This window comes from Hemiscyllium ocellatum, unplaced genomic scaffold (genome assembly GCF_020745735.1).
Source record: "Hemiscyllium ocellatum isolate sHemOce1 unplaced genomic scaffold, sHemOce1.pat.X.cur. R1, whole genome shotgun sequence".
NCBI classification, from domain to species: Eukaryota; Metazoa; Chordata; class Chondrichthyes; order Orectolobiformes; family Hemiscylliidae; genus Hemiscyllium; species Hemiscyllium ocellatum.
In genome coordinates, this window is record NW_026867603.1 from 412,196 (window position 1) to 440,137 (window position 27,942).

General features: G+C 49.9%; 3 protein-coding genes across 5 annotated transcripts; 2 read left to right on the forward strand and 1 right to left on the reverse strand.

Moving 5' to 3' along the window:
• Positions 1–763: 763 nt before the first annotated feature.
• Positions 764–12,002, reverse strand: LOC132809094 (tubulin alpha-3 chain-like). Of its 2 annotated transcripts, none has more exons than XM_060822492.1 (5): positions 11,982–12,002; positions 4,908–5,130; positions 4,651–4,799; positions 1,890–2,570; positions 764–1,063 (listed from the first exon to the last, which is right to left on the reverse strand). In XM_060822492.1, exons 1-5 carry the CDS (start codon positions 12,000–12,002, stop codon positions 764–766), a joined length of 1,374 nt encoding a protein of 457 aa, XP_060678475.1. The 2 variants fall into 2 exon arrangements, with proteins under 2 accessions (XP_060678475.1, XP_060678474.1); XM_060822491.1 differs by lacking the exon at positions 11,982–12,002 and adding an exon at positions 8,524–8,547.
• LOC132809093 (tubulin alpha-3 chain-like) lies at positions 10,618–15,260 on the forward strand. The gene is made up of 5 exons (XM_060822490.1): positions 10,618–10,664; positions 11,209–11,431; positions 11,538–11,686; positions 13,439–14,119; positions 14,888–15,260. The coding sequence occupies exons 1-5, from the start codon at positions 10,662–10,664 to the stop codon at positions 15,185–15,187; spliced, it is 1,356 nt and encodes a 451-aa protein (XP_060678473.1). The 5' UTR covers positions 10,618–10,661; the 3' UTR covers positions 15,188–15,260.
• A 7,308-nt stretch (positions 15,261–22,568) lies between these two features.
• On the forward strand, positions 22,569–26,832 carry LOC132809103 (tubulin alpha-1B chain-like). Of its 2 annotated transcripts, XM_060822505.1 has the most exons (5): positions 22,584–22,704; positions 22,816–22,964; positions 25,187–25,867; positions 26,407–26,658; positions 26,815–26,832. In XM_060822505.1, exons 1-5 carry the CDS (start codon positions 22,584–22,586, stop codon positions 26,830–26,832), a joined length of 1,221 nt encoding a protein of 406 aa, XP_060678488.1. The 2 variants fall into 2 exon arrangements, with proteins under 2 accessions (XP_060678489.1, XP_060678488.1); XM_060822506.1 differs by lacking the exon at positions 26,815–26,832 and having other exon boundaries at positions 22,569–22,704; positions 26,407–26,703.
• Positions 26,833–27,942: the final 1,110 nt, after the last annotated feature.

The following is a 27,942-nucleotide window of genomic DNA, read 5'->3' on the forward strand; positions in this document are numbered from 1 at the left end:
GTGGAATGAGCTGCCAGAGGATGTGGTGGAGGCTGGTACAATGACAACATTTAAGAGGCGTTTGGATGGATATATGAATAGGAAGGGTTTGGAGGGATATGGGCCGGGTGCTGGCAGGTGGGACTAGATTGGGTTGGGATATCTGGTCGGCATGGACAAGTTGGCCTGTTTCCATGCTGTACATCTCTATGGGTTAAAACAAAATCACACAACACTAGGTTATATCCAACAAGTTTATTTGGAAGTTTATTTTGGAATGCTGCTCCTTCATCATCAGGTAACTTGTGAGACAGTCCACAATCACCTGACGAAGGGGCAGAGCTCCGAAAGCTAGTGCTTCCAAATAAACCTGTTGGACTATAACCTGGGTGTCGTGTGATTTCTAACTTTATTCAAGAACCCCAGGAGCTGTTTCCCCAGAATCCTGTCGAATACTTATCCCTTGAATTCCAGACCACAAAACAGAAAATGTCAGAGGGTCTGTTGATTATCAATTTGCGGTTGCAGACTGTGTGAAGTGTATGCTGCTTTCTCCTTGTAATTGTGACAATAACCGAAAATCCCGCGTGCTGTGGAAGGTGTTATCCAAACGATAGTTTTCCCCAACCTCACATTGCAAAATGATTTCCAAATCCATGTATTTATTATAATCTGTAACACGCATGCAAAATTAAGTTAAGCTTTTCAGACCCTGTCCCCCTTCCCCCCACCCCCCACCCCACTTTGTTACATCAGAAAATCTCGTCAAATCTCATTGGCATTCTCATTCTTCCTCCTCCTCGGCCTTCCTGTCCAGATAGGATGAGTCGACTCCCACCTCTTCGTAATCCTTCTCAAGCGAGGCTAAGTCCTCCCGGGCGTCCTGGAACTCCCCTTCCTCCAGGCCCTCCCCCACGTACCAGTGGACGAAGGCCCGCTTGGCGTACATCTTGTCGAACTTGATGTTGAGCCGGGTCCAGGCGAACGCAATGGCGGTGGTGTTGCTCAGCATACACAGAGCCCGCTGCACTTTGGCCAGGTCGCCCCCTGGCACCACCGTCGGGGGCTGGTAGTTGATGCCGACCTGTGGGGGAATGAAGGACAGTTGTCAGATATAATTTGCTTTGGACTGGGAAGTCCAGTGTTGACGGCCCATTAGCTGTCAGAGATAACTCTGAGCATCTTTTGTCTCTGGGTTATTTCAAAACCTCAGCTCGGTTCGTTCACTTTAATTAATCTTTTAATTTCAAAAGGTCAGCTTCCCCTTGGGAAAGGATAAAACTTAGGGACAGGAGGATGCCATTTGCTCTAGCCACCTAACCATTTCACGTGGGGCTAATTGTGACCTCAATTTTGTTATTCAACTCCCAATACCCTGCGAATTTCTTGGTAAGGAACTTGTCTCCCTCTATCCTTAAGGAGAGAAAGTGAGGACTGCAGATCAGAGCTGAAAAATGTGTTGCTGGAAAAGCGCAGCATCCAAAGAGCAGGAGAATCGACGTTTCGGGCATGAGCCCTTCTTCAGGAATGGGGAGAGCGTGTCCCCTCCTCCCGAGCGCTTGGCACGCTCTCCTCATTCCGGAAGAAGGGCTCATGCCCGAAACGTCGAGTCTCCTGCTCCCTTGGATGCTGCCTGACCTGCTGCGCTTTTCCAGCAACACATTTTTCAGCTCCCTCCATCTTTAAAGTATTTCAACAATCCAACCCCACTGCATTCTACGGGATAAGGCTCCAAAAGATTCATGACCCTCTGACAAAATAAATGTTGCCTCAACCTTAAACAGGAGACCCTTTTCTTTGCTCCCTAGTTTAATTCCATGCCATGAGTATGACCTGGACAGAATATTGTTCACCCCTTATCAAGTTCACTCATCCCGGGGCTCCAAGGATTGAACTCAATTCCTACTGACCTTGAACCCAGTGGGACACCAATCTACAAACTGAATCGAGCGTTTGCTCTTGATGGTGGCGATGGCAGCGTTGACGTCCTTGGGCACCACGTCCCCTCGGTACAGCATGCAGCACGCCATGTACTTGCCCTGGCGCGGGTCGCACTTCACCATCTGGTTGGCCGGCTCGAAGCAGGCGTTGGTGATCTCCGGCACCGAGAGTTGCTCGTGGTAAGCCTTCTCAGCAGAGATGAGGGGGGCGAAGGTGGCCAGGGGGAAGTGGATGCGGGGGTAGGGGACCAGGTTGGTCTGGAACTCCGTCAGGTCCACGTTGAGGGCGCCGTCGAACCGGAGCGACGCGGTGATGGAGGACACCACCTGGGCGATGAGGCGGTTGAGGTTGGTGTAGGTCGGCCTCTCGATGTCCAGGTTCCGCCGGCACACGTCGTAAATGGCCTCGTTGTCCACCATGAAGGCGCAGTCGGAGTGCTCCAGGGTGCAGTGGGTGACCAGCACCGAGTTGTACGGTTCGACCACCGCGGTGGAGATCTGGGGAGCCGGGTAGACGGAAAACTCCAGCTTGGATTTCTTGCCGTAGTCGACGGAGAGCCTCTCCATCAGGAGGGAGGTGAAACCGGAGCCGGTGCCTCCCCCGAAACTGTGGAAGACGAGGAAGCCCTGGAGCCCTGTGCACAGATCAGCCTTCGAGGGAACAAGCACATTAAGTATGACGTGAATATTTTTTCGACGTATAAGCGCTGTCGCTAAAAGTACGAGGTTAGGGCTGAGAAAGTTGGAAGCAAGGCCCCTGATTCCCCGAAGTCTGTTCACTATTTTCAAGTGAAGTGAGATGGAATAAACCCCACTTGTGGCTCCAACAACACTCAAGATACTCAACACCGTCCAGCACAAAGCACACATTCACTCCTTCCCACCAACAGCAGTGTGTACCATCTACAAGATGCACTGCTGTTAGCCATCAGTATTTCTTCCACAGCCTCTTTGCAATCATGCGACCTCTCAGGTTTAGGAGGAGAAGGATAGCAGGGAACACGTTGCCCCCCAAGCCACTTACCATCTGGAGCTGGAAAGAACTCGCTTCTGTCACACCGGGTCTGACATCCCCCTGTGCAGCAGCACCACTGGACCGCCACGGTTCAAGGCAACACACTATCGCTTCTCAAGTACAATTAGGGAGAGGAAACAAATAACGGATAGGCTAACGTATACATTTCATGAATCAGTTAAAAACGAGAAAAGCATCCTCAAAACGGGGAGTGCACATGGTGGAGAACTTTGGGAAATTGTATTCAGTCAGAGAAGGTACCTGAGCAAAACCAAGCTTCCAACCAAAATCCAGCAACTGGTTTGAAGCCTTCGGAATATTTTGAATTCTTTCACAGGATGTGGGAATTGGCTGCCCATTTTGAATTCCTCTTGAGAACTGAATGTCCCATTAAGGGACACCTATAGTTAGCCGCACTGTAATAAGGCTGCAGTCATATAGGACAGACAGGTAGAGACGGGAAATTTGACACACGTCTTTCTGGAAAAGGACATCGAGCAGGATTGGTTTTTGCAAAAGTCAACAGTAGTTTCATAGTCATCAGAGATTTATTATTCAAGATGTATTCATTGTGGGCAGGCACGGTGGCACAGCGCCTAGCACTGCTGCCTCACAGCGCCGGAGACCTGGGTTCAGTTCCCGACTCAGGCGACTGACTGTGTGGAGTTTGCATGTTCTCCCCGTGTCTGCGTGGGTTTCCACCGGGTGCTCCGGTTTCCTCCCACAGTCCAAAGATGTGCGGGTCAGGTGAATTGGCCAGGATAAATTGCCCGTAGTGTTAGGTAAAGGGGTAAATGTAGGGGTATGGGTGGGTGGCGGGTCAGTGTGGACTTGTTGGGCCGAAGGGCCTGTTTCCACACTGTAAGTAATCTAATCTAATTATACTGAGACTCTAAAAGGCATGCTGGTTATATTTTAATGTCTACAGATTTAAATCGTTTCCCAAAGGCACTTTGATAGTTATTGAAGAAAGGTGTGTAATATAAGGGAGGGGGGGTGGGGTGCCAGTTGGGAGGGGTGAGGTGGGGTGAAGCGCAGAGCAAGGCAGATGAGTGGGAACAGGGTTTTGAGCTGTTGGGAGGGGGTGAGTCATGCTCGGGTGGAGGCTTTTGGCAGGTGAGTCACGAGTGTGGTGCTGGAAAAGCACAGCAGGGCGGGCAGCATCCGAGGAGCAGGAGAATCGACGTTTCAGGCGTAATGATTCCCGATGAAGGGCTTTATGCCCGAAACATCGATTCTCCTGCTCCTTGGATGCTGCCCGGCCTGCTGCGCTTTTCCAGCACTGCGTTCTCAACCCTGCGGGCTTTTGGTACCAGTGTCAAGATGAGCAGCGCGTGTGGTCAGGCGAGGCATTGAGTCAGTGCGCATCAGAGGGCAAAGGTCTGACATGGTGTAAGGTTGGGGTGAGTAGGTGTTCACTTTAATAGCGTGTCAGCATAGGTTTTGTTTTTAACGCTAACGTCCCTGGATAAGTGAGCTCAGGTGAACTGGAACTCTGAGCAACGTCAAGGAGTGTTCTCAGAGGGTTCCAGGTACAGGTCAAAGGCCAGATGTTTCATCTTCCTGAGTAAATCCATAGTGCCGATCTACAACGTCAGAGGGGGATGCATGAAAGACTATCTGGCTAATGGAAGATCTGGAGCAAGCAGAGGATGAATGATGGGCTGCAGATAATTTCACTGGGAAATTCCAGCCAACTCAACTAATAAAACCTACCACCTTCCGGACCCGATCCAAGACCAGATCCACGATCTCCTTGCCCACGGAGCAGTGGCCCCGGGCGTAGTTATTAGCCGCGTCCTCCTTCCCGGTGATCAGCTGCTCAGGGTGGAAGAGCTGTCGGTAGGTGCCGGTGCGGATCTCATCTGGGGGACAGGGAAACAGAGAGGTCACAACAGGAACCTCAGGTCATATTTCAGTGGGAGCACTGAGCGCGCCAGCCTGCCTCCCCCCCCCCAAATCCCTCCTCTTACCGATCACGGTGGGCTCCAGGTCTAGGAACACCGCTCGGGGAACGTGCTTTCCCGCCCCGGTCTCGCTGAAGAAGGTGTTGAAGGAGTCGTCCCCACCTCCGATGGTCTTGTCACTGGGCATCTGTCCATCCGGCTGGATGCCATGCTCCAGGCAATACAGCTCCCAACAGGCATTCCCAATCTGTACGCCGGCCTGGCCGACGTGGACAGAAATACACTCACGCTAAAAAATAAAAGCCAGAACCAAGTCATTATTCCCACAGGAAGAAGAGGAGAAATGTGTCTTGGTTTTAACACTGTGACGCTCAAACAAAGATCGCAGGCAGCAAAACAAACCAACAGGTTCTGGATCCCATCCATTCCCCCCCCCCCCCCAAAAAAAGATCTTCCAGTCAACCACATCCTCTGCTCCTGTTCAAGGTCAGGCAAGGTCCAAGTGTCCCTGATCGTCTGGATCAGAGAGATAAGCAAACGCAGTGTCAGTCACTTGTGATTCCTTTGTGCAGGAACACCCCCCCCGAAGAAGATGAATTGGATTTGGTGGCCCCCTTTCCATCAGCGACAGGGCTGACCCCCATCCATCACAACCTCAATCACTCTACACCAACTACCCCCCCATTAGTCTGACAATCATATATCACCCCCCTTTTCATCTTAACCTCTGAACCACCACAATCCTGATCGGACCCCCCCATCTCTCTGAACCCCCATTCCCTTCCCCCCTCCCCTTGACCGCTGGTGACCTCTCTGCCTCAGCCACCCTCCGCATTCTAACCCACGCCCTTACCATAATGCCCCGCCTATTGCCGCTGCCTGCTCCCGATCTGGTGCGCGCACCCCCTTGGGCGCCCGCCTTATTTATACCGCGCAGCGTTCGGCCGATCCGAGCTCTGATTGGTGGCTGGGGACAATGGGCTCTTGTTGCTCGGACAACACGTCAAACAAAGGCCTGATTGGCTACATCGTGGGGCCCCGTGTCGTCACAATTGATGAGGGGAGGAGCCCACAGTGAAACTGACAGGTGGGTTATGTCATCAGGGGCAGGTCTGAGGCCATTCCTCAGGGACTTATCAGACCTTTCAGCTCAGTCATAGTCTCATCTGAGGCAACCCTTCACTGGTACCATGCCCAACACTACTATAGGTGGTACATCAAAACCAGCACCCTTTTGCATTTGTCCTTGCAATGTAAGCCCTCTTGGCAAAATCCTATAATAGCAATCTCCAGTTATCAATGCAGAGTCATCAATGCAAAAAAAAAGTCATTGACTCTTTTAACCTACACGTGACAATGTGGTCAGCTGTTAACAAATCTCTGGACAGGTCGAGATTGCCAATAAATGACCTATCCAGTAACCCCCCACACATCCCCTGAACCAAGAAAGAGAATGGGAGGAAATTAACCAACAGGGGCACCAAAGGCCACGTTCTCTGGATTGCACCCAAGCCAAGCACAACAGAGAAAATAAAAATGAAACGAAGATAGCTAAATGCGTGGCGACAGGCAAATGTGGAAGGAGGTGGGGGGATGGGGGAGAAGACTTTAGATCCCAGCTGTGGGGGAGATTAGATCTGTTAGATCTAGCCCAGATGGTCTGTACCTAAACAGAGGCAGACATTAATTTTTTGCAGGACATTTTGTGACCACTACTGGGAAAGTTTAACCTGCCTGGCAGGGATGTGGGAACCAGGAAAGAATATCAGAGAGGAATACCGATGTGCACAAATTCCTGGGAGCGAGAGATTGCAACGGATTAGAGAATCAAATACTAAAGGACAAAGTCATCAAGTTTAAACTAGGGTTTCTGTACATGCAGAGCAAATAACATTTGTGAGTTACAGATAGATTGAGGTGTGATAATACATTGCAGTTTTCTGGATCAGTGGTGCTGGAAGAGCACAGCAGTTCAGGCAGCATCCAAAGTGCAGCGAAATCGACATTTCGGGCAAAAGCCCTTCATCAGGAATAAAGAGACTTGGCTCAAGGATGGGGGTTGAACATTCTTAAGAACAAACTAAACAGGAAGGATAGGGACAGGAAGAAAAAGAGGGAATAGGTGATCGCACTAGATGTGGAAAGCATTTCAAGGTTCCAGAAAGAGGCAAAAACAAAAATTGCTGGTAAAACTCAGCAGGTCCGGCAGCAGCTGTGGAGAGAGATCAGAGTTAACGTTTCAGGTCCTTCCTCAGAACTCACGGGGAAGACTGAGAGGTAGAGGATGTCACAATGGGGGGGGGGGGGGGGGGGGCAAGGTCACGCATTTGGCTGGGGCAAAATAACAAATGCTGACATGACTCAGAGTAGTCCTTAGGCCACAAACTAGTGCAATTGGTGTTGAGGAAAGCACTTGCAAGAAGATTATACAAGGGTGCAAAACCTGTAGAGCACTTACAATGGGTGACTTTGATTATCTGAATGTACGCTGGACTAGTCACAGTGGCATGAGCACAGAGGGGGAAATGTCCCTCAGGGATCTTGAAAACTTCCTGCAACAGTGTAAATAAAAACAAAAATTAGAAGCAGGAATAGGCCATTCCGCCCTCAAGCCAATTGTATTAGATTAGATTCAGTGTGGAAACAGGCCCTTCGGCCCAATAAGTCCACACCGACCCGCCGAAGCGCAACCCACCCATACCCCTACATTTACCTAACACTACGGGCAATTTAACATGGCCAATTCATCCTGACCCGCACATCTTTGGACAGTGGGAGGAAACCAGAGCACCCGGACGAAACCCACGCAGACACGGGTGGGGGAGAAAATGTGCAAACTCCACACAGACAGTTGCCCGAGGCTGGAAGTGAACCTGGGACCTGGTGCTGTGAGGCAGCAGTGCTAACCACTGAGCCACCGTGCTGCCCCATTATAGCCAAATAACATGCTACCTTTGAAGAAGAATTATTCAGGCACAGGCTCTATCCCCGTAACAGTAGATCAAACAAATGATGATCAAAAAAAAGTACCAATTACGTACTAAATAGGGTTGAGGAGTAAACTGAACGTAAAAGGATCTGAGGGAAGTGAGGAAGAAATATGAGAAACGAAGAGTAAGTAGATAACACGAAAGGGATTTCCAACATCTTCACACAAGACCATGTTAGATTTCGCAGCCTGACTACAATACACGTTTTATTCCTGTTTGTGAAACTAGGTCAAAGTATTCACCGAACTCCACAAGCATGTTCCCACTGCCCCTCCCCACCTCCAAGCTCATGGTCCAGCTGGTCCTCACAGAATCTAACAGGCCCCACCGTCTCTGTGATTATCACCCTGCTGTATAAATAAGTACAGCGATCTTTGAGCTCTCCTTAAATTTATCCACCAACATTTTTTTCCCATGTATCCTGATATTCTTGGTTGTATTAACAGTGGTGAAAATGTGTTGCTGGAAGAGCACAGCAGGTCAGGCAGCATCCAAGGAACAGGAGATTCGACGTTTCGGGCATAAGCCCTTCATCAGGAATTCAGGTCAGGCAGCATCCAAGGAACAGGAAATTCGACGTTTCGGGCATAAGCCCTTCATCAGGAATTTTCCTGATGAAGGGCTTATGCCCGAAACGTCGAATTGCCTGTTCCTTGGATGCTGCCTGACCTGCTGCGCTTTTCCAGCAACACATTTTCAGCTCTGATCTCCAGCATCTGCAGACCTCACTTTCTCCACCTGTATTAACAGTGGCGCAAAGTATAAGAACAAGGAAACTTGGCAAAACATTTATAAATCAGAAGTGGAACATGGCACCCAAAATTTGTGATAAATTACAAGCTGATCATCAGTCATTTCGTGAATAGAAATCTAACTGGTGACGTCCAATAGGTTGGGTTGGAAGTGGTTAATCCTTCAGAAATGACGAAGAGGTAGTAATCCCCAGAAATTAATTGTTTAACCAGAACTTTTGTGATCGTAGGTGTGACAGTATTAACTCAAGGGTGGATAAAGGAAGCGTACAAGGATAGCACATGCATGGGAACACAAAAAAAGTACACGCAAATCCCCCTCCAAGCCACCAACCAATCCTGACCTGGAAATAAAGGGCCATTCCTTTATGGCTGCTGATTCAGGATCTTCGAACCTCTCCCTCGTGACATGATGGATCTACCTACAGCACATGGACAGCAATGGTTCAAGAAACCACCTCCTTCCCCCAAGGTAACCAGGGATGGACAATCAATGCTGGCCCACAAGTGAATCCAGACAAAACAGTCTGGAGTTAACACCTGGCACACGTGGGGCTAATATTTGAGGGTCCAATAGGTAGAGATAATAGAGACCTTTGTATGTTGAATGGGGGTGTGGAATATACGTTACTTCTGCAATTATAATTTCTGATACAAGGTGAATGAACTCGCACCAGTGTGTAATTGTTTCAGCCAGGAGCTGAGTCAACAAGAATGGAAACTATGTGGGGGAAATGCATAATTGTTTATTTGTATTAGCTAAAAATGTATGCAAGAGAGAAACGGGACTGCAAGACAATTATAGAAATACAGGCACTAGATGCTGTGAGGAGAGGCAGTTAAATTAGATTAGATTAGATTAGATTACTTACAGTGTGGAAACAGGCCCTTCGGCCCAACAAGTCCACACCAACCCGCCGAAGCGCAACCCACCCATACCCCTACATTTACCCCTTACCTAACACTACGGGCAATTTAGCATGGCCAATTCACCTGACCCGCACATCTTTGGACTGTGGGAGGAAACCGGAGCACCCGGAGGAAACCCACGCAGACACGGGGAGAACGTGCAAACTCCACACAGTCAGTCGCCCGAGTCGGGAATTGAACCGGGTCTCAGGCGCTGTGAGGCAGTTATGCCTGTATAAACAATAGGTATAAACATCTGTACCCCACTTTTACAGAAACACAGGAACAAACCCCAATTAAAAGGGCTTAGTGATAAGATGCTGTGAGGGGGCGGCACAGATGGAGGGAGTAAATAATGGTGGGCAAAGGTTCACAAATGACCTTGTGAGAACAGGAATAAGCATTTTTTTGTCACAGACAAGAGATAAACAGGGGTAATGGGGACCGGTCTTAGGGAAGTGGAGGATGTAAACAATGAAATTTAAAAGAAATGTAGGAACCAAATTATATAAATATCGAGTATTTGTTGAATTCAGTGTGTTTTGTGGACTTGCAAGTGTGAAATAAATGACAACTACTGATTCAGATCTCGTCTCGGACTGAAATCATTGCAGTGTTTGTTCCTCACTTGGGGGGGGTGGCAGACTGCCAGATTTCTTCACAATATGTTGGACCGCCAACCAGGGTCATTGAGGAAGGTATCAGTGGAGACCCTGTTGACTGAAGGAATCTGGCTGGTAGTGTCCTGTGACTGAACAGGGTTTCTGGTTGATGAATGGGCACTGATTAAGCTGGGGGGGGGGTCTGAGTGATGAGGCTCTGTAGACCTCTACTAATGAATGCTTCAAATGGGTCCCTAATGACTGCCCCTTTGAGGTGAAGCTCCCTTGGGTTAGTGCCTGGGGGACACACTTCCTCCCCCCACCCCCTTGTCCTTTGGTGTTGCTTTGGGCTCCTGTCATAGTCAGGCCCCGCCCTCTTCCACGAAGTAGCCAATCAGCGCGCCGAGTAGAGTCAAGCCTTTGTTGACGTGGGTCCAAGCAACAGGAGCCCATTGTTCTCGGCGGCCAATCAAAGCTCGAACTGGTCAAAAGCCGTGCGGTATAAATAGCGCGGGCGTCAAGGGGGACGGGCCAGATCGCGAGAAGCCGCGGCAATAGAGGGACATTATGGTAATGGAATGCGGAGTGCGCCAGGGTTCCACTGGGACAGAGAGGTCACCAGCGGTCAGGGGCAGTGGGTCAGTGGGTCAGAGGGATGGGGTCAGACTGATAGGGTCTGTTAGTGGACAGTTATCATGGCTGGAGGGTTGGGTTCATGGCTGGAGGGTTGGGTTCATGGCTGGAGGGTTGGGTTGGGAGGGGGGGGCGAGGGGTTGCAATTGATAAGGGGTCAGGCTGATGAGTTTCAGGCTGATGGGAGGTCAGGATGTGATTGACATGGGTTGTAACTAATGAGGGTTGGATAGATGGAGCGCTCACCAAGGCAGAATAGATATGTACCAGTCCCGGGAACCAGTCTGAGTGATCCAGAGTTGGCGAGACCTGGAGGAACCACGTAGGGACAGATGACTCAGATGTCGACCAATCGGAAATAGATGGGATCCAAAGGTTACAGTCATGATCCATCCAGAAAATATCCTACAATGCCCCTATTCCCAATGGAGATAGAACTACCATCCATGGGAATGATGATAATCTGTCCTTTCCTCTTCAGAGAGAGTGTATTTCCGTCCACGTTGGCCAGGCCGGTGTACAGATTGGGAATGCCTGCTGGGAGCTGTATTGCCTGGAGCATGGCATCCAGCCGGATGGACAGATGCCCAGTGACAAGACCATCGGAGGTGGGGACGACTCCTTCAACACCTTCTTCAGCGAGACCGGGGCGGGAAAGCACGTTCCCCGAGCAGTGTTCCTAGACCTGGAGCCCACCGTGATCGGTAAGAGGAGGGATTTGGGGGGGGAGGCAGGCTGGCGCGCTCAGTGCTCCCACTGAAATATGACCTGAGGTTCCTGTTGTGACCTCTCTGTTTCCCTGTCCCCCAGATGAGATCCGCACCGGCACCTACCGACAGCTCTTCCACCCTGAGCAACTGATCACCGGCAAGGAGGACGCGGCTAATAACTACGCCCGGGGCCACTGCTCCGTGGGCAAGGAGATCGTGGATCTGGTCTTGGATCGGGTCCGGAAGGTGGTAGGTTCTCTCAGTTTAATGAACTGAGAAGTGTTGTGGACGGATCATTCCATGTTCTTTAATAAATTTACCAGGAGACACAGAAAATCCTTCACAAAATTAAACTTTAATCTTGCAAAATCAAAGCTGTGAGGGCCATCAAAGTTTTTGCACTGGCTCTTTAGATTAGATTCCCTACAGTGTGGAAACAGGCCCTTCGGCCCAACCAGTTCACACTGACCCTCTGAACAGCAACAGCACCCAGATCCATTCCCTCTGACTAATGCACCTAACACTATAGGTAATTTGCCATTGCCAGTTCACCTGATCTGCACATCTTTTGGACTGTGGGAGGAAACTCACGCAAACACGGGGAGAACGTGCAAACTCCACACAGACAGTCGCCCCGAGGCTGGGATCGAACCTGGGACCCTGGTGCTGTGAGGCAGCGGTGCTAACCACTGAGCCACCCCCTTTGTACCCCTGTAACTTATACAGTTGTTCCTTCCGAGCCTATCGGATAACATTAGCATAACCAATCATGCTGGCTTGCTTTATCTTGCTAAGCTAATCATTGTCTGCCACACGGGTTCCCTTTGTCACACTTAACCTATCACAAGTGAGGACTGCAGATGCTGGAGATATCAGAGTCAAGATTAGAGCGGTGCTGGAAAAGCACAGCAGGGTCAGGCAGCATCCGAGGAACAGGAAGCTTTGGTCGATTTTCCTGCTCCTCGGATACAGCCTTGACCTGCTGTCACATTACCACACCATCCTCTTCAGCATTAGCTCATCTAACAGTGATTCAGCTAACCTATCACAATGTGATATGATTATCTGTTACTGGAGCCCTATAATACGGTCCAGGCGTGCACTACAACACTAAAGTTAATTGCATAACTGCCTCCTACAAGTCAGCAGTGATATGTTTGAGTGGCTTCTTTATCTGGCAGCTCAGGGGAATTGCAACGTGGGGAACCGAGAGAAAAAAAATCACCATTCCATCTTGCATTGTGTCCCATGACCTGTCCAGTTCCCTGTTTCAATACACTGTCATCACCCACATCGTTGAGAACCTCATTGCTGACTTGTAATCCCAAAAAGAGCAATAATATCCCTGAAAGAGCGTGCTGCAGAGCATAACTCACCTCCGTGACTCCCTGTCCATCATGAACAAGCCACTTTGCCAAGATGAGTGCAGCTCCGACAACGCTCAGGAACGCTGACACCATCCAGGTCCACATCCACCAGCTTTCGCTCCCTCCAACGGTGATGCACAGGGACGGCAATGTGGCCACGGGGCAGGATCTAGCGTGGTAAATCACCAAGGTTCCCTTCAACCGCGCCTCCCACGTCCACGGGCCGTCGGACAGATGCTCTCACCTGCGGGGGTCCCCTTCATTCTGGAAATGGAGATGGACCACCATTCTGTCAGTGTCAGTGGGGCGAAATTCCCAGAACTCCCTCTGGCACGGGCATCGCGGGTGACGCTACGCCACAAAGCAGTTCCAGAAAAAAAAAGCTCATGTAGCAAGTAGGTAAGGACAATAAATACTGACTTGCACACCAACAGCTACAAAGCAAATAGAAAACAAAATGCCTGGGGACCGGTTCTGATTTCAAACAGCCCACGACCGTTAACCATGAGACCAGTTTCCAGGTGCTGGTCTCTATTTCCTGGTAAAATAAAATGACTTGGCACATTTGCCTCCATCTGTGTTCAGAGCAGTATCCAACTTAATTAGACTTCTGTGTCTCCCTCCCCTCCTCCAGGCTGATCTGTGCACGGGACTCCAGGGCTTCCTCATCTTCCACAGTTTCGGGGGTGGCACCGGCTCCGGTTTCACCTCCCTCCTGATGGAGAGGCTCTCCGTCGACTACGGCAAGAAATCCAAGCTGGAGTTTTCCGTCTACCCAGCTCCCCAGATCTCCACGGCGGTGGTCGAACCGTACAACTCGGTGCTGGTCACCCACTGCACCCTGGAGCACTCCGACTGCGCCTTCATGGTGGACAACGAGGCCATTTACGACGTGTGCCGGCGGAACCTGGACATCGAGAGGCCGACCTACACCAACCTCAACCGCCTCATCGCCCAGGTGGTGTCCTCCATCACCGCGTCGCTCCGGTTCGACGGCGCCCTCAACGTGGACCTGACGGAGTTCCAGACCAACCTGGTCCCCTATCCCCGCATCCACTTCCCCCTGGCCACCTTCGCCCCCCTCATCTCTGCTGAGAAGGCTTACCACGAGCAACTCTCGGTGGCGGAGATCACCAACTCCTGCTTCGAGCCGGCCAACCAGATGGTGAAGTGCGACCCGCGCCAGGGCAAGTACATGGCGTGCTGCATGCTGTACCGAGGGGACGTGGTGCCCAAGGACGTCAACGCCGCCATCGCCACCATCAAGAGCAAACGCTCGATTCAGTTTGTGGATTGGTGCCCGACCGGGTTCAAGGTACGTATGGTTTTGAGTTCAGTCCTGGAGAAACGTGACAACCTGATCACAGACGTGAATGATATTTGATCCAATCCAGAGTCAAATTTTACGGTATCAGTGTTGAAGATATCACAGGGTGGTTCCATAGCATGGAGAAGAATGATCAACCTCCATTCCAGTGCAACACTGGTGCCAATGACCATCTACAAGGGGTTGTGTGGTACTCCAGTCCATTTGGTAGCTCAGTAGAAAGTTAGCAAGCAACACTCTGAGTAGCAATCTCTCCAGCAACACCATGTGAGGACAAAACTAGGAGGATAAGGCAGGTGTCTGTCAAGCTGAAAATGTAGCGCAGGAAAGTAGGCTTTTGATATTCTTGGGTAGAGGTTCCCGGATGAAAATGTCCGTCCAAATTCAGATAAAGAAGAAAACGACAGGTTTCAGCTAGAAAATGTAATGGAGAAAGTATTCAGATGTGTGTTTGAAAAACAAAAAGCAAACAGGGATTACGAAAAGAGATTGGCATCTAATGTAAAGGGAATTCCAAAGTCTTCAAACTGGCACCTCCATAGTAGAACTGTCGTAAAAAAAGAAATCTAGGGCTAGTTAGCTCCTACAAGTTATCTTTTTGTCATTAAAAGTCCTGTTTCCGAACTGGATGAAGGACTCAGTCGGGTTTACCTGAGTGGTGAACGGGGAACCAGAAAACCTTTCACCTGGCAGATTCATGGGGGGGGGGGAGCTGGTATTATTTCTGAACTCACCAGCTACACTCTTCCCCCGCAGGTCGGCATCAACTACCAGCCCCCCACGGTGGTGCCAGGGGGCGACCTGGCCAAGGTGCAGAGGGCCCTCTGCATGCTGAGCAACACCACCGCCATTGCCTTCGCCTGGACGCGACTCAACATCAAGTTCGACAAGATGTACGCCAAGCGGGCCTTCGTGCACTGGTACGTGGGGGAGGGCCTGGAGGAAGGGGAGTTCCAGGACGCCCGGGAGGATCTCGCCTCGCTCGAGAAGGATTACGAAGAGGTGGGGGTCGATTCTTCCTATCTGGACAGGAAGGCCGAGGAGGAGGAAGAATAAGAGTTATTAATTTAGCATATTTAAATGGTTTAACTAAGTGTCCAAGAGTCACAAACTGACTTCTTCATATAATCAAAGTTTTAAATTCAGTTCTTAAACATTAATCTAAGGAAATAAATGTTACTTGAAAGTCAATTTGAACTGTTTCTGTCTGAAAGATCAAAATGGAAAGTGACCACTGAATTTACAACGGGATTTCATATTCCCCACAGGCTACCAACAGTGATTCCACTTTGGGGGAGATTCCAGGAAGCTTTTAGATATCACAAAATGGTGCTCTAGTCTCTTCCCTCAATCATCGTTTCCCCCCCTTCACTTTCTCTCATTCTCCCTTCTCTTTTCTCTATACCTCGACTGCATTATCTCCCTCCTTCTCCTGGTGCTGGTTAACCGCCTATTTCTATTCTACAGCTCTCTGACCCAATGGAGATTCCACACTGTTAGAGCCCAAGGAGAGGCTAAAGCATTAATCAGTGACAGCTTCATTATTAATATAGGGAGCGAGGCCAGAAGTGATGTTGGTCCACTCAACGTGGGATTCTTATGTCACATGACCGGACTCCTAAAGTGACAGTCCATCTTACTCAAGAACACAACATCCCTTCCCCTTTACATCATGAGTTCACACAGTGAAAATATTCACGGTCACCTATATACAACAAGCAGGGGACAAAAGCTCCCAAAGGTTGTGGGTTCCCATGGCCAATCCACCCAGACTACGTTGGACACAGTAGGCAATTTAGCACGGCCAATCCACCCTAACCTGTACATCCCTGGGCACTACGGGGACAATTTAGCACGGCCAATCCACCCTAACCTGCACATCCCTGGACACTATGTGGACAATTTAGCACGGCCAATCCACCCTAACCCGCACATCCCTGGGCACTACGTGGACAATTTAGCACGGCCAATCCACCCTAACCCGCACATCCCTGGGCACTACGGGGACAATTTAGCACGGCCAATCCACCCCAACCTGCACATCCCTGGACACTACGTGGACAATTTAGCACGGCCAATCCACCCTAACCTGCACATCCCTGGGCACTACGGGGACAATTTAGCACGGCCAATCCACCCTAACCTGCACATCCCTGGGCACTACGGGGACAATTTAACATGGCCAATCCACCCCAACCTGCACATCCCTGGATACTATGTGGACAATTTAGCACGGCCAATCCACCCTAACCTGCACATCCCTGGGCACTATGCGGACAATTTAGCACGGCCAATCCACCGTAACCCGCACATCCCTGGGCACTACGGGGACAATTTAGCACGGCCAATCCACCCCAACCTGCACATCCCTGGACACTACGTGGACAATTTAGCACGGCCAATCCCACCCTAACCTGCACATCCCTGGGCACTACGGGGACAATTTAACATGGCCAATCCACCCCAACCTGCACATCCCTGGATACTATGTGGACAATTTAGCACGGCCAATCCACCCTAACCTGCACATCCCTGGGCACTATGCGGACAATTTAGCACTGCCAATCCACCGTAACCTGCACATCCCTGGGCAAAACGGGGACAATTTAGCACGGCCAATCCACCCTAACCTGTACGTCCCTGGGCACTGCTGGCAATTAGGGGAGACCTGATAGATGTGCTTAAGGTAATGACCGACCAACGTGGCCAACCAGCTGTTCCTCTCAGTCAAAGGTTCATTAACAAGGGGGCATAATCTTAAATAATAGATGTAAAGGGAATTTGAGGAAGACCATTTTCGCTCAGAGGGCTCTGGGATCCTGGAATGCACTGCCGGGGAGTGTATTTGACGTGGGAAATCTCCCAGCCTTTAAGAAGTATTTGGATGACCACTTGGAAGAATCATGACATCCAAGGATATGAACCACTTGTGAGAAAGGGGGACGAGTATAGGTCGGAGCATAGTTTTGGCATTGCAAACTCAATGGGCTGAAGAGCCTCTTTTGTACTGCATGAGTCTATGCTAGTTGCAACAATAACATTGGTTACAAGTAGGTCAGAACTTCTGAATTTAAGAATCCTCTTGTCTTCTGGAAAGGCTCTTTCACATCGATCTTCACATCTCCAATTCTTGTTTCATTGTGTCATAGAGTCACAGAGATGTACAGCACGGAAACAGACCCTTCGGTCCAACCCGTCCATGCCGACCAGATATCCCAACCCAATCTAGTCCCACCTGCCAGCACCCGGCCCTTATCCCTCCAAACCCTTCCTTTTCATATACCCATCCAGGTGCCACCACATCCTTTGGCAGCTCATTCCATACCCGTACCACCCTCTGCATGAAAAAGCTGCCCCTTAGGTCTCGTTTATATCTTTCCCCTCTCACCCTCAACCTATGCCCTCTAGTTCTGGACTCCCCGACCCCAGGGGGAAAAGACTTTGCCTATTTATCCTATCCATGCCCCTCATAATTTTGTAACCCTCTATAAGGTCACCTCCTCTGACGCTCCAGGGAAAACAGCCCCAGCCTGTTCGGCCTCTCCCTGTAGCTCAAACCCTCCAAACCTGGCAACATCCTTGTAAATCTTTTCTGAACCCTTTCAAGTTTCACAACATCTTTCCGATAGGAAGGAGACCAGAACTGCACGCTATATTCCAACAGTGGCCTAACCAATGTCCTGTACAGCCGCAACGTGACCTCCCAACTCCTGTACTCAATACTCTGACCATGATAAATTGTGAAATTGAGAATGGTTGCAGAATTTGGGACAAGTCTGCCATAGTAATAGCAAGCTCAACAATGACTGTAGTTGGTTTATATTCGTAGATGCTTGTCGCTATGTTTATATGTTTATTTTTTAAGGTGACTTATGTCCTTACCCATTTAGGGAGATGGACTAAATACTCAATAGAAGATTTGAAACAAATACTCATTTGTCTTTCCTCATTTTTAAGCTACAATTTTCAAGTCCCTACAGAGTATCATCTAAATTGTGCAGATTCTCCCTTTCATTTCTCCCCATCACTAAAATACCCTCATAATCCACTTAAAATTTGATTCAGGTCATGTTGGAATAATGTCGGTGCAAATGTGATTCCAAATGGAAATCTCTCCCATTTGAATTGTCCATTATGTGTTATAATCGTGAAGTATTAAGACCACTCCCTCCGTGACTCCCTCGTCAGGTCCACACCCTCCCCCACCAACCCAACCTCCACTCCCAGCACCTTCCCCTGCAACCGCAAGAAATGCAAAACTTGCGCCCACACCTCCCCCCCCCCCCTCACTTTCCTCCAAGGACCCAAGGGATCCTTCCATATCCGCCACAAATTCACCTGCACCTCCACACACGTCATTTACTGCATCCGCTGCACCCGATGTGGCCTCCTCTATATTGGGGAGACAGGCCGCCTACTTGCGGAACGTTTCAGGGAACACCTCTGGGACACCCAGACCAACCAACCCAACCACCCCGTGGCTGAACACTTTAACTCCCCCTCCCACTCCACCAAGGACATGCAGGTCCTTGGCCTCCTCCATCGCCAGACCATGGCAACACGACGGCTGGAGGAAGAGCGCCTCATCTTCCGCCTGGGAACCCTCCAACCACAAGGGATGAACTTAGATTTCTCCAGTTTCCTCATTTCCCCTCCCCCCACCTTATCTCAGTTCCAACCCTCGAACTCAGCACCGCCTTCCTAACCTGCAATCTTCTTCCTGACCTCTCCACCCCCACCCCTACTCTGGCCTATCACCCTCACCTTGACCTCCTTCCACCTATCGCACTTCCAACGCCCCTTCCCCAAGTCCCTCCTCCCTACCTTTTATCTTAGCCTGCTGAACACACTTTCCTCATTCCTGAAGAAGGGCTCATGCCCGAAACGTCGACTCTCCTGCTCCTTGGATGCTGCCTGACCTGCTGCGCTTTTCCAGCAACACATTTTTCAGCTCTGATCTCCAGCATCTGCAGTCCTCACTTTCTCCTAGAATTATTTCTGGTGACTCAGGGTCAACAATGTCCTGCCAATTAAGGTTTGTGTCAGGTTAGATCACTCCTATTGGGATCTGGGAGTGATGACAGCGGTAGTATATATAACACATCTCACTAAAAAGCAGGAATATTGAAGAGGTAACTGTAGGTGTCTCTTCCCAACAACAGTGGTAGCTGAACACGGTATAATTGGAGATGTATTTATCACGAAGAAGACCATTCTGCCTAATTTCATGTGGGTCAAGTGGGCCAACTTGATAATGCATTAACAGTAAATAGGTTAAAAGAGCAGGCAGAACATTTGGCAAGTGAGGTATGGTAGGTAACAGAGTTTAGATCAGAGTGGTGCTGGAAAAGCACAGCAGGTCAGGCAGGATCTGAGGAGCAGGAAAATCGACGTTTTGGGCAAAAGCCCTTCAGGAATAAAGGCAGGAAGCCTCCAGGGCGGAGAGATAAATGGGAGGCTTCCTGCCTCTATTCCTGATGAAGGCCGTTGATTTCCCTGCTCCTCGGATGCCGCCTGCCCTGCTGTGCTTTTCCAGCACCACTCTAATCCAGACTCTGGTTTCCAGCATCCACAGCCCCTCACTTTTGCCTATGGTATGCAACACTTGCGCCTTTCAACGAGGAAGATTGGTGAACGTGGAGGTCCAGTGGGATATGAAGATTCGGGTACTTAAGAGAGCCACAGATCCTGTGGGGCAGGTGGAGCAAGTGACTGGCAAGTCAAGGGGGACCATCGCAGTCTCTTGCAAAGGGGGCGTTTGGCTGCAGGGGCCCTGTTTGAGATGTCACAGTGTTGAAGATTCTTAAATCACGAAGGGTACGGATGGGGTTAACGGTATGTATCGTTTCCTCAAGATAGGGATTTCAAGACTGGGGGCGGAGGGGGTCACTTTTTAGGGCGAGGGCTGAGAGGGACCGAGCGAAAAGCATTTATTTTTCACATAGGGCTCAGTCACAACGTTTTAATAAGACATTTGGAAAAGTGCATGTAGGGCAAACGTTTTGGAGGGATATTGGCCAGGAAGGGGTCGGTGTGGGGGTAGTTTAGTTTGGGATTAAGCTTGGCATGAGCTGGTTAGACAGAAGAGTGTGTCTCCATGCTGATTTGACTCTATTTCTGTGCAGAGTCATCCTCAGCTCCCTTTCTGGGGAGGAGGAGGAGGCTCCCTGATGGGGAAAGGTGGATCAGGATGATCCCATCTTATCCCATCCCATTCCATCCCATCTTATCCCATCCCATGTTATCCCATCCCATTCCATCCCATCTTATCCCATCCCATTCCATCCAATCCCATCTTATCCCATCCCATTTTAATCCATCCAATCCCATCCCATCTTATCCCATCCCATCTTATCCCATCCCATTCCATCCAGTCCCATTCCATCTTATCTCATCCCATTCCATCTTATCCCATTCCATCCTATCCCATCCCATCCAATCCCATTCCATGTTATCCCATCCCATTCCATCCAATCCCATTCCATGTTATCCCATCCCATTCCATCCAATCCCATCTTATCCCATCCCATTTTAATCCACCCAATCCCATTCCACCTTATCCCATCCCATTCTATCCCATCATATCCCATCACATCCTATGGCAGATGGAGACATCACTCCATTGCAACATGTTGGGAAGCTGGCGCCCCACCCCCCTTCCCCTGCTGGGCCACGCCCCCTTCCACAGAGCGTCCAATCAGCGCGGCGAGCCGGCGTTCCAGCTGGTGTTGACGTTTCCCCGGGCAACCCCGGGCCCCTTTGTCCTCGCCACCCAATCGGAGCTCGAGTTGGCTTCGGCGGATTCGGTATAAATAGGGCGCGCGGGGGGGCAGACGCAGTAGATTCTCAGGAGCCCAGAGTCTGAGGAGACGCATCATGGTCAGGGGGGGCAGATAGACCTGGGGATGGGGATGGGGATGGGGATGGGGATGGGGATGGGGATGGGGATGGGGATGGGGATGGGGATGGGGCTGGGGCTGGGGATGGGCTGGGATGCAATGCAATACAATACAATGGGATGGGATTGGATTGGATTAGATGGGATAAGATGGGATGGAATGGGATTGGATGGAATGGGGTGGAATAAGATGTGATGGGATAAGATGGAATAGAATGGGATGGGATAAGGTGGAATGGGATTGGATGGAATAAAATGGGATGGGATAAGATGGGATTGGATGGGATGGGATAAGATGGGATTGGATGGAATGGGATGGGATAACATGGGATGGGATAAGATGGGGTGGAATGGGATGGGATAAGATGGAATGGGATTGGATGGAATAAGATGGGATGGGATAAGATGGGATGGGATAAGATGGGATTGGATGGAATGGGATGGGATAACATGGGATGGGATAAGATGGGATGGAATGGGATGGGATAAGATGGAATGGGATTGGATGGAATAAGATGGGATGGGATAAGATGGGATTGGATGGAATGGGATGGGATAAGATGGGATGGAATGGGATGGGATAAGATGGAATGGGATTGGATGGAATGGGATGGGATAAGATGGAATGGGATCGGATGGAATAAGATGGATTGGATGGAATGGGATGGGATAAAATGGAATGGAATAGGATGGAATGGGATGGGATAGGATGGAATGGGATAAGATGGAATGGGATGAGATAAGATGGAATGGGACTGGATGGAATGGGATGGGATAAGATGGAATGGAATGGGATGGAATAGGATGCAATGGGATGGGATAGAATGGGATAAGATGAGATGGGATGGGATAGAATGGGATAAGATGGAATGGGATGGGATAAGATGGAATGGGATAAGATGGAATGGAATGGGGTAAGATGGGGTGGGATAAGATAAGATGGAATGGAGTGGGATGGGATAAGCTGGGATGGGGTGGGATAAGATAAGATGGAATGGGATAGGATGGGATGGGGAGCCCAGACACTCGGCTCACTCGGGATTAGCAGCAGCAGAGGGAGGCAGTAGGATGTGCAGGAGTAGGTGACCCAGGAGGAGGGGTCAGAATGGCCTTCCAGGGAGCCGGAGATCCATCAGCAGGCTGTGGAACCCCCATGGAGGGAGAAAGGATTCCCTGTGCAAAGGGTGATTTCAGCAGGGGTGGGGAAGGTGGTTTGGTGGTGAAATATGAGAATCCAGAAGGAAGGGGAATTCCTAGCATGGCATCGTGGAGGTGGGTATTTCCTGGGAAAATATTGATGCAGAGAGGATCTGGAGGTGATGAAAGGTCAATGGGAAATCAGTGGGATCCACACGCTTCAAGTGTGTTCCTGCTCCCTCCTTCACCCATCTCCAGAGTAGAGAATATTGCTCTCGGTTCTATGGGAATAACAATCTGTCCTTCCCTCATCAGAGAGAGTGCCTTTCGCTTCACATTGGCCAGGCCGGCGTACAGATTGGGAATGCCTGTTGGGAGCTGTATTGCCTGGAGCATGGCATCCAGCCGGATGGACAGATGCCCAGTGACAAGACCATCGGAGGTGGGGACGACTCCTTCAACACCTTCTTCAGCGAGACCGGGGCGGGAAAGCACGTTCCCCGAGCGGTGTTCATAGACCTGGAGCCCACCGTGATCGGTAAGAGGAGGGATTGGGGGGGAGGCGTGCTCACTCAGTGCTCCCACTGAAACAACGGCCTGAATTCTCTCTGCATTCCTATTGTAACATCTCTGTTTCCCTGTCCCCCAGATGAGGTCCGCACCGGCACCTACCGACAGCTCTTCCACCCTGAGCAGCTGATCACCGGCAAGGAGGACGCGGCTAATAACTACGCCCGGGGCCACTGCTCCGTGGGCAAGGAGATCGTGGATCTGGTCTTGGATCGGGTCCGGAAGGTGGTAGGTTCTCTCAGCTCCAACCACATAGAGCACAGAACGATACAACGCAGAACAAGGCCCTTCGGCCCTTCGGCCCTCAATATTGTGCTGACCTGTGAACTCATCTAAGCCCATCCCCTGTACACTATCCCATCATCCATGTGCTGATCCGAGGATTGTTTAAATCTCCCTAATGCGGCCGAGTTAACTACATTACTACTCTGAGTAAAGAACCTGCCTCTAACGTCTGTTTTAAATCTATCACCCCTCCATTTGTAGCTATGCCCCCCTCGTACAAGCTGATATCATCATCCTAGGAAAAAGACTATCACTGTCTACCCTCTCTGATCACCTTGTATGTCTCTATCAAATTCCCTTTTAGCCTTCTTCATTCCAATGAGAACACACCTATGTCTCTCAAAGCCTTTCCTCATCAGCTCTTCCCTCCAGACCAGGCAAAGTCCTGGTAAATCTCTTTTGCACCTTTTTTCCAATGCTTCCACATCCTTCCCCTAATGGGGTGACCGGAACTGTACGCAATATTCCAAGTGCGGCTGCACTAGTGTTTTGTAGAGTTCAGACAGACATCCCATCTCTAAGCCGAGCCAATCTCTACTCACTGCAGCATCCCAACACAGAGAGAGGCACTTGTCTCTCTGTCCAAAACCTTGACATTGGATTCCGTATCCTCCACCCTAGAGTTGCTGCACAAAGTGAAATGGACTATGTTAAACAACAGAATCGATGCTTACCACTCTCAAGAAGTACGGAGCTTATTCACACAGTTGTAGGGAGCAGCTTAAAATAATTCCAAACAGTCCGGACTTTTCTGTGCAAAATTAGAGTTGCGTGACCCATTTCAGGCTGGCAAATGACCACTCATTAACCGTGGCGTTGTTCTAACTGAAAACTAAATCTTTTTAACCCTGGCTGTTCAGGCACCCAAACAGGTTTAAGCAACAACTTGAACTGAGGAACTTGTTCAAGGTTAAGTATATGCTCATTGAACAGTAGAAATAGAGCAAATTTTCCAAGAGGCACTACGTTGTAGAGTTAAATCCATAAGTCTCTAATTGTTATTCACAAGTCTCAAGCCAGATCGATGGGTGCAAGTGATTCACGGACTCCCGGCCCAACTGCTTGTTCTGTGGTGCTGTGGAGTCCGTGGACCATGTGTATGTTGGGTTTGGGCGTTTGCACTCCCTTTTTGATTTTCTGAAAAACCTTCTCCCTCTGTTTTTGGTTGCACTTCAGTCCCACGCTCCTGATCTTCGGGCACCCGGTGCGGAGGAGGGAGGGGGCAGGTCTGAAGACCTCCTCGTGGGGCTGCTCCTGGGCCTGGCCAAACAGGTCCAGGCAGCGGGCCGTGGAGGGGGTCGTTAGGGCCGACTGCCCGCCCCTCTTCCGCGGTTACGTTAGGGCCCGGGTGTCCTTGGAGAAGGAGCACGCGGTGTCCACCAACACCCTGGAGTTGTTCCGGGAGAGGTGGGCGCCGCAGGGAGTGGAGTGCGTCATTTTCCCCCTCCAACTCTATTTTGATTTAATCCCTGCCCCTCCCTTTCACTGTTTGATCACACAGCATTGCCCTTTGATGTGAGGGGCACTGCTTGTCACTGGCCACTCGGGTGTTTTCCTATCTTCCTGGTGGTGGAAATTGAATAAAGATTCGTACACCTTGTGTCTCTCACTGTGTCTCACACCTGCACACCATGGGTGCTGGGGGGAAGCAAAATATAATAATAAGCACGACCACAGTTAGGCGATAGTGTGGGGGAAAAAGAAAAAAAAGAAAAAAAATAAACAAGGAAAAAAAAACAGCAGATTCACACAGCATTGCCCTTTGATGTGAAGGGCACTGCTTGTCACAGGCCACTCGGATGTTTTCATAAAAAAAAAATCAATGGGTGCAATCCTGACCCCTGATTTCGGGAATTTGCCCTGAACACACTAATCAATGTTCCGGAGCGCCACTGAAAGGTGGACTCAAATCCACGTGCAGAGTCCTTAAAAGGAGTGCTCACCTTCACTTATCTCAACAAATTACAGGCTCTTTTATGTCAATACTGATTTTCTCAAAGGGAGGGGAGGTCAATCTTTGTCTCTTCCGTTTCCTGCAATTGCACATCCAAGATACGTGTGCATGCAGTCTCTCTGTATTTCAGCACACAGGGGGATTATTCAGCTTGTTGGAATGAGTGCTTCATGTTAATTTTATTTAATCTTTACCTTACCCCCTCCTCCAGGCTGATCTGTGCACAGGGCTCCAGGGCTTCCTCATCTTCCACAGTTTCGGAGGAGGCACCGGCTCCGGTTTCACCTCCCTCCTGATGGAGAGGCTCTCCGTCGACTACGGCAAGAAGGCCAAGCTGGAGTTTTCCGTCTACCCAGCTCCCCAGATCTCCACCGCGGTGGTCGAACCGTACAACTCGGTGCTGGTCACCCACTGCACCCTGGAGCACTCCGACTGCGCCTTCATGGTGGACAACGAGGCCATTTACGACGTGTGCCGGCGGAACCTGGACATCGAGAGGCCGACCTACACCAACCTCAACCGCCTCATCGCCCAGGTGGTGTCCTCCATCACCGCGTCGCTCCGGTTCGACGGTGCCCTCAACGTGGACCTGACGGAGTTCCAGACCAACCTGGTCCCCTACCCCCGCATCCACTTCCCCCTGGCCACCTTCTCCCCCCTCATCTCTGCTGAGAAGGCTTACCACGAGCACCTATCAGTGGCAGAGCTCACCAACTCCTGCTTCGAGCCGGCCAACCAGATGGTGAAGTGCGACCCGCGCCAGGGCAAGTACATGGCGTGCTGCATGCTGTACCGAGGGGACGTGGTGCCCAAGGACGTCAACGCTGCCATCGCCACCATCAAGACCAAGCGCTCCATCGCGTTTGTGGATTGGTGTCCGACTGGGTTCAAGGTGAGTGTTGGGTCGGTGCTGAATCCCTGGGGGCCCTGGGGAAACCTTAAATTTTGACAACCTGATAACACGTGTGAATCATACTCTCTATAATCCCAGGCCAAGTGTGCCCCCACCTTCCATGGACAGTACTGGGGCAGACTTTGTACACTCTTGCCCTGAGAGGCGTCACTCAAGTGGGGCCTGGGATGAAATTTCCAGCACTTGACGCATTGACTGCAGCTCAGGATGTCGGAGGAGAGAATCCTGTCAGGAAACCTGAGAATGGCTTCCTGACTCTCAGTTGCTGGGATGAGGATTCATTCACTATTGGAACCACTCTTGTCACTCGAAGTGTTCCATTCCGAACCTTGAACCTTAAAGCAGGGAGAGATGGGCAGGAATTGTGCAGAAATGCTGTTTGCACTGGGAATGGCTCACTCCCACGCTGATAAATGCATCTTTCACAGAACTCATTGGCGGTTTTGTGATTGGATTCTGAAGCTGCTTGCAAAGCAAGTCAAATTTTGACACCTCTGTCTTTTCCCCCCCCCCGACAGGTTGGCATCAACTACCAGCCCCCGACGGTGGTGCCAGGGGGCGACCTGGCGAAGGTGCAGAGGGCCCTCTGTATGCTGAGCAACACCACCGCCATTTCCTTGGCCTGGACCCGCCTGAACCTCAAGTTCGACAAGATGTACGCCAAGCGGGCCTTCGTGCACTGGTACGTGGGAGAGGGCCTGGAGGAAGGGGAATTCCAGGATGCCCGGGAGGACATGGCCTCCCTCGAGAAGGATTACGAAGAGGTGGGAGTCGACTCTTCCGCGCTGGACAGAAAGGGCGAGGAGGAAGAATGAGTTTTCATGGTTTTTAATATTTTAACAGTAATTGATGTTATTAATAATAATAATATTTAAGAAATAAAGTTATTTTCAATGATTTGACAAGTGTCTCATTAAGGGCTGTAGAGTCAAAGAATGGGTTGAGGAAAATTTCTGGAAATGGAGAGTGAAGATGATTGGAGGCAGGGAACATTTTGTCCAAATTCCGTGCTAAATATTTCAGTCACTCAAACATTGCCCTTTCCTAAGGCTGGATCAAGTGGATCACACATCTCATTGAGTTGTCCCTGACTGAGTTGGTGGTAATTGATTGGGACTGTAGACAGGGATGGGTCATGGAAGACTGGACTTCAGACTGAGGGGAATCAGATGGATAGGGTACACTGGATGTGGAACGTTATTACTCAACAGTAACGTTATGCACCAGACCAGAGCCCCTCGAAATATACTAGGAACGTAACTTAGACCAGAACATTTCTTAATGCTTTTGAAAGTAAATAGGAAATACCAGTTCAGAATGAGATGTTACTGGTCAAACTCCTCAACGTAAAGCCAAACACTTAGTTCAAATCCAACCAAAGAAAGAGAAAGTTGGAACAACTTTTACTGGAAACTTAACAGAATAATATAGAGTAGCTATTCAACATTAACTGTTCCAAATTAAAAATTAACTGTTCCAATAGGTCCCTTTTGGCAAAGAAAATTCAGATACCGATTCTTGCATGCAGTTATCCCATCCAGGAGGAAGTGACATCAAGAGGAAAATTCAGAGAGTAGCAACCAGTAGACATTCAACACGCTTTCGATTCTATAGCCTCTGTTGCCAATCAGAGATCCCGATCTGAGGGGACTGACCACAACCGCTGATCAATCCTGAAAACCTTCCAAGCTGGTCATTCGAGTGACCTTCGGTAGTGAGAATGGCTCTTCTTGTTAAATCTCTCTCTTAAAATGAACTGGGACCAAATAAATTTGTATTGCCACAGCATCATCGCAGATGGGATATAGAGAGTGGGAATTGCTCAATAATGGACTGATGCCAGACTCTCTTCCTGATGAGTGGGATCAGCTGGATTTGGGAACTGATTGGTTAGACAGGTTGGGGAAGTACTGGTGTGGTGGGTGACTGGGAGTTGGCCGGCAGGTATTAGCCAGAACATATCAGGCAGGCTCATGAGGAACAATTTGAAAAAAAAGGGACATTTACTAATACAATCTAACCGAGGCAAGTATGCAAAGATTATTATTTGAAAT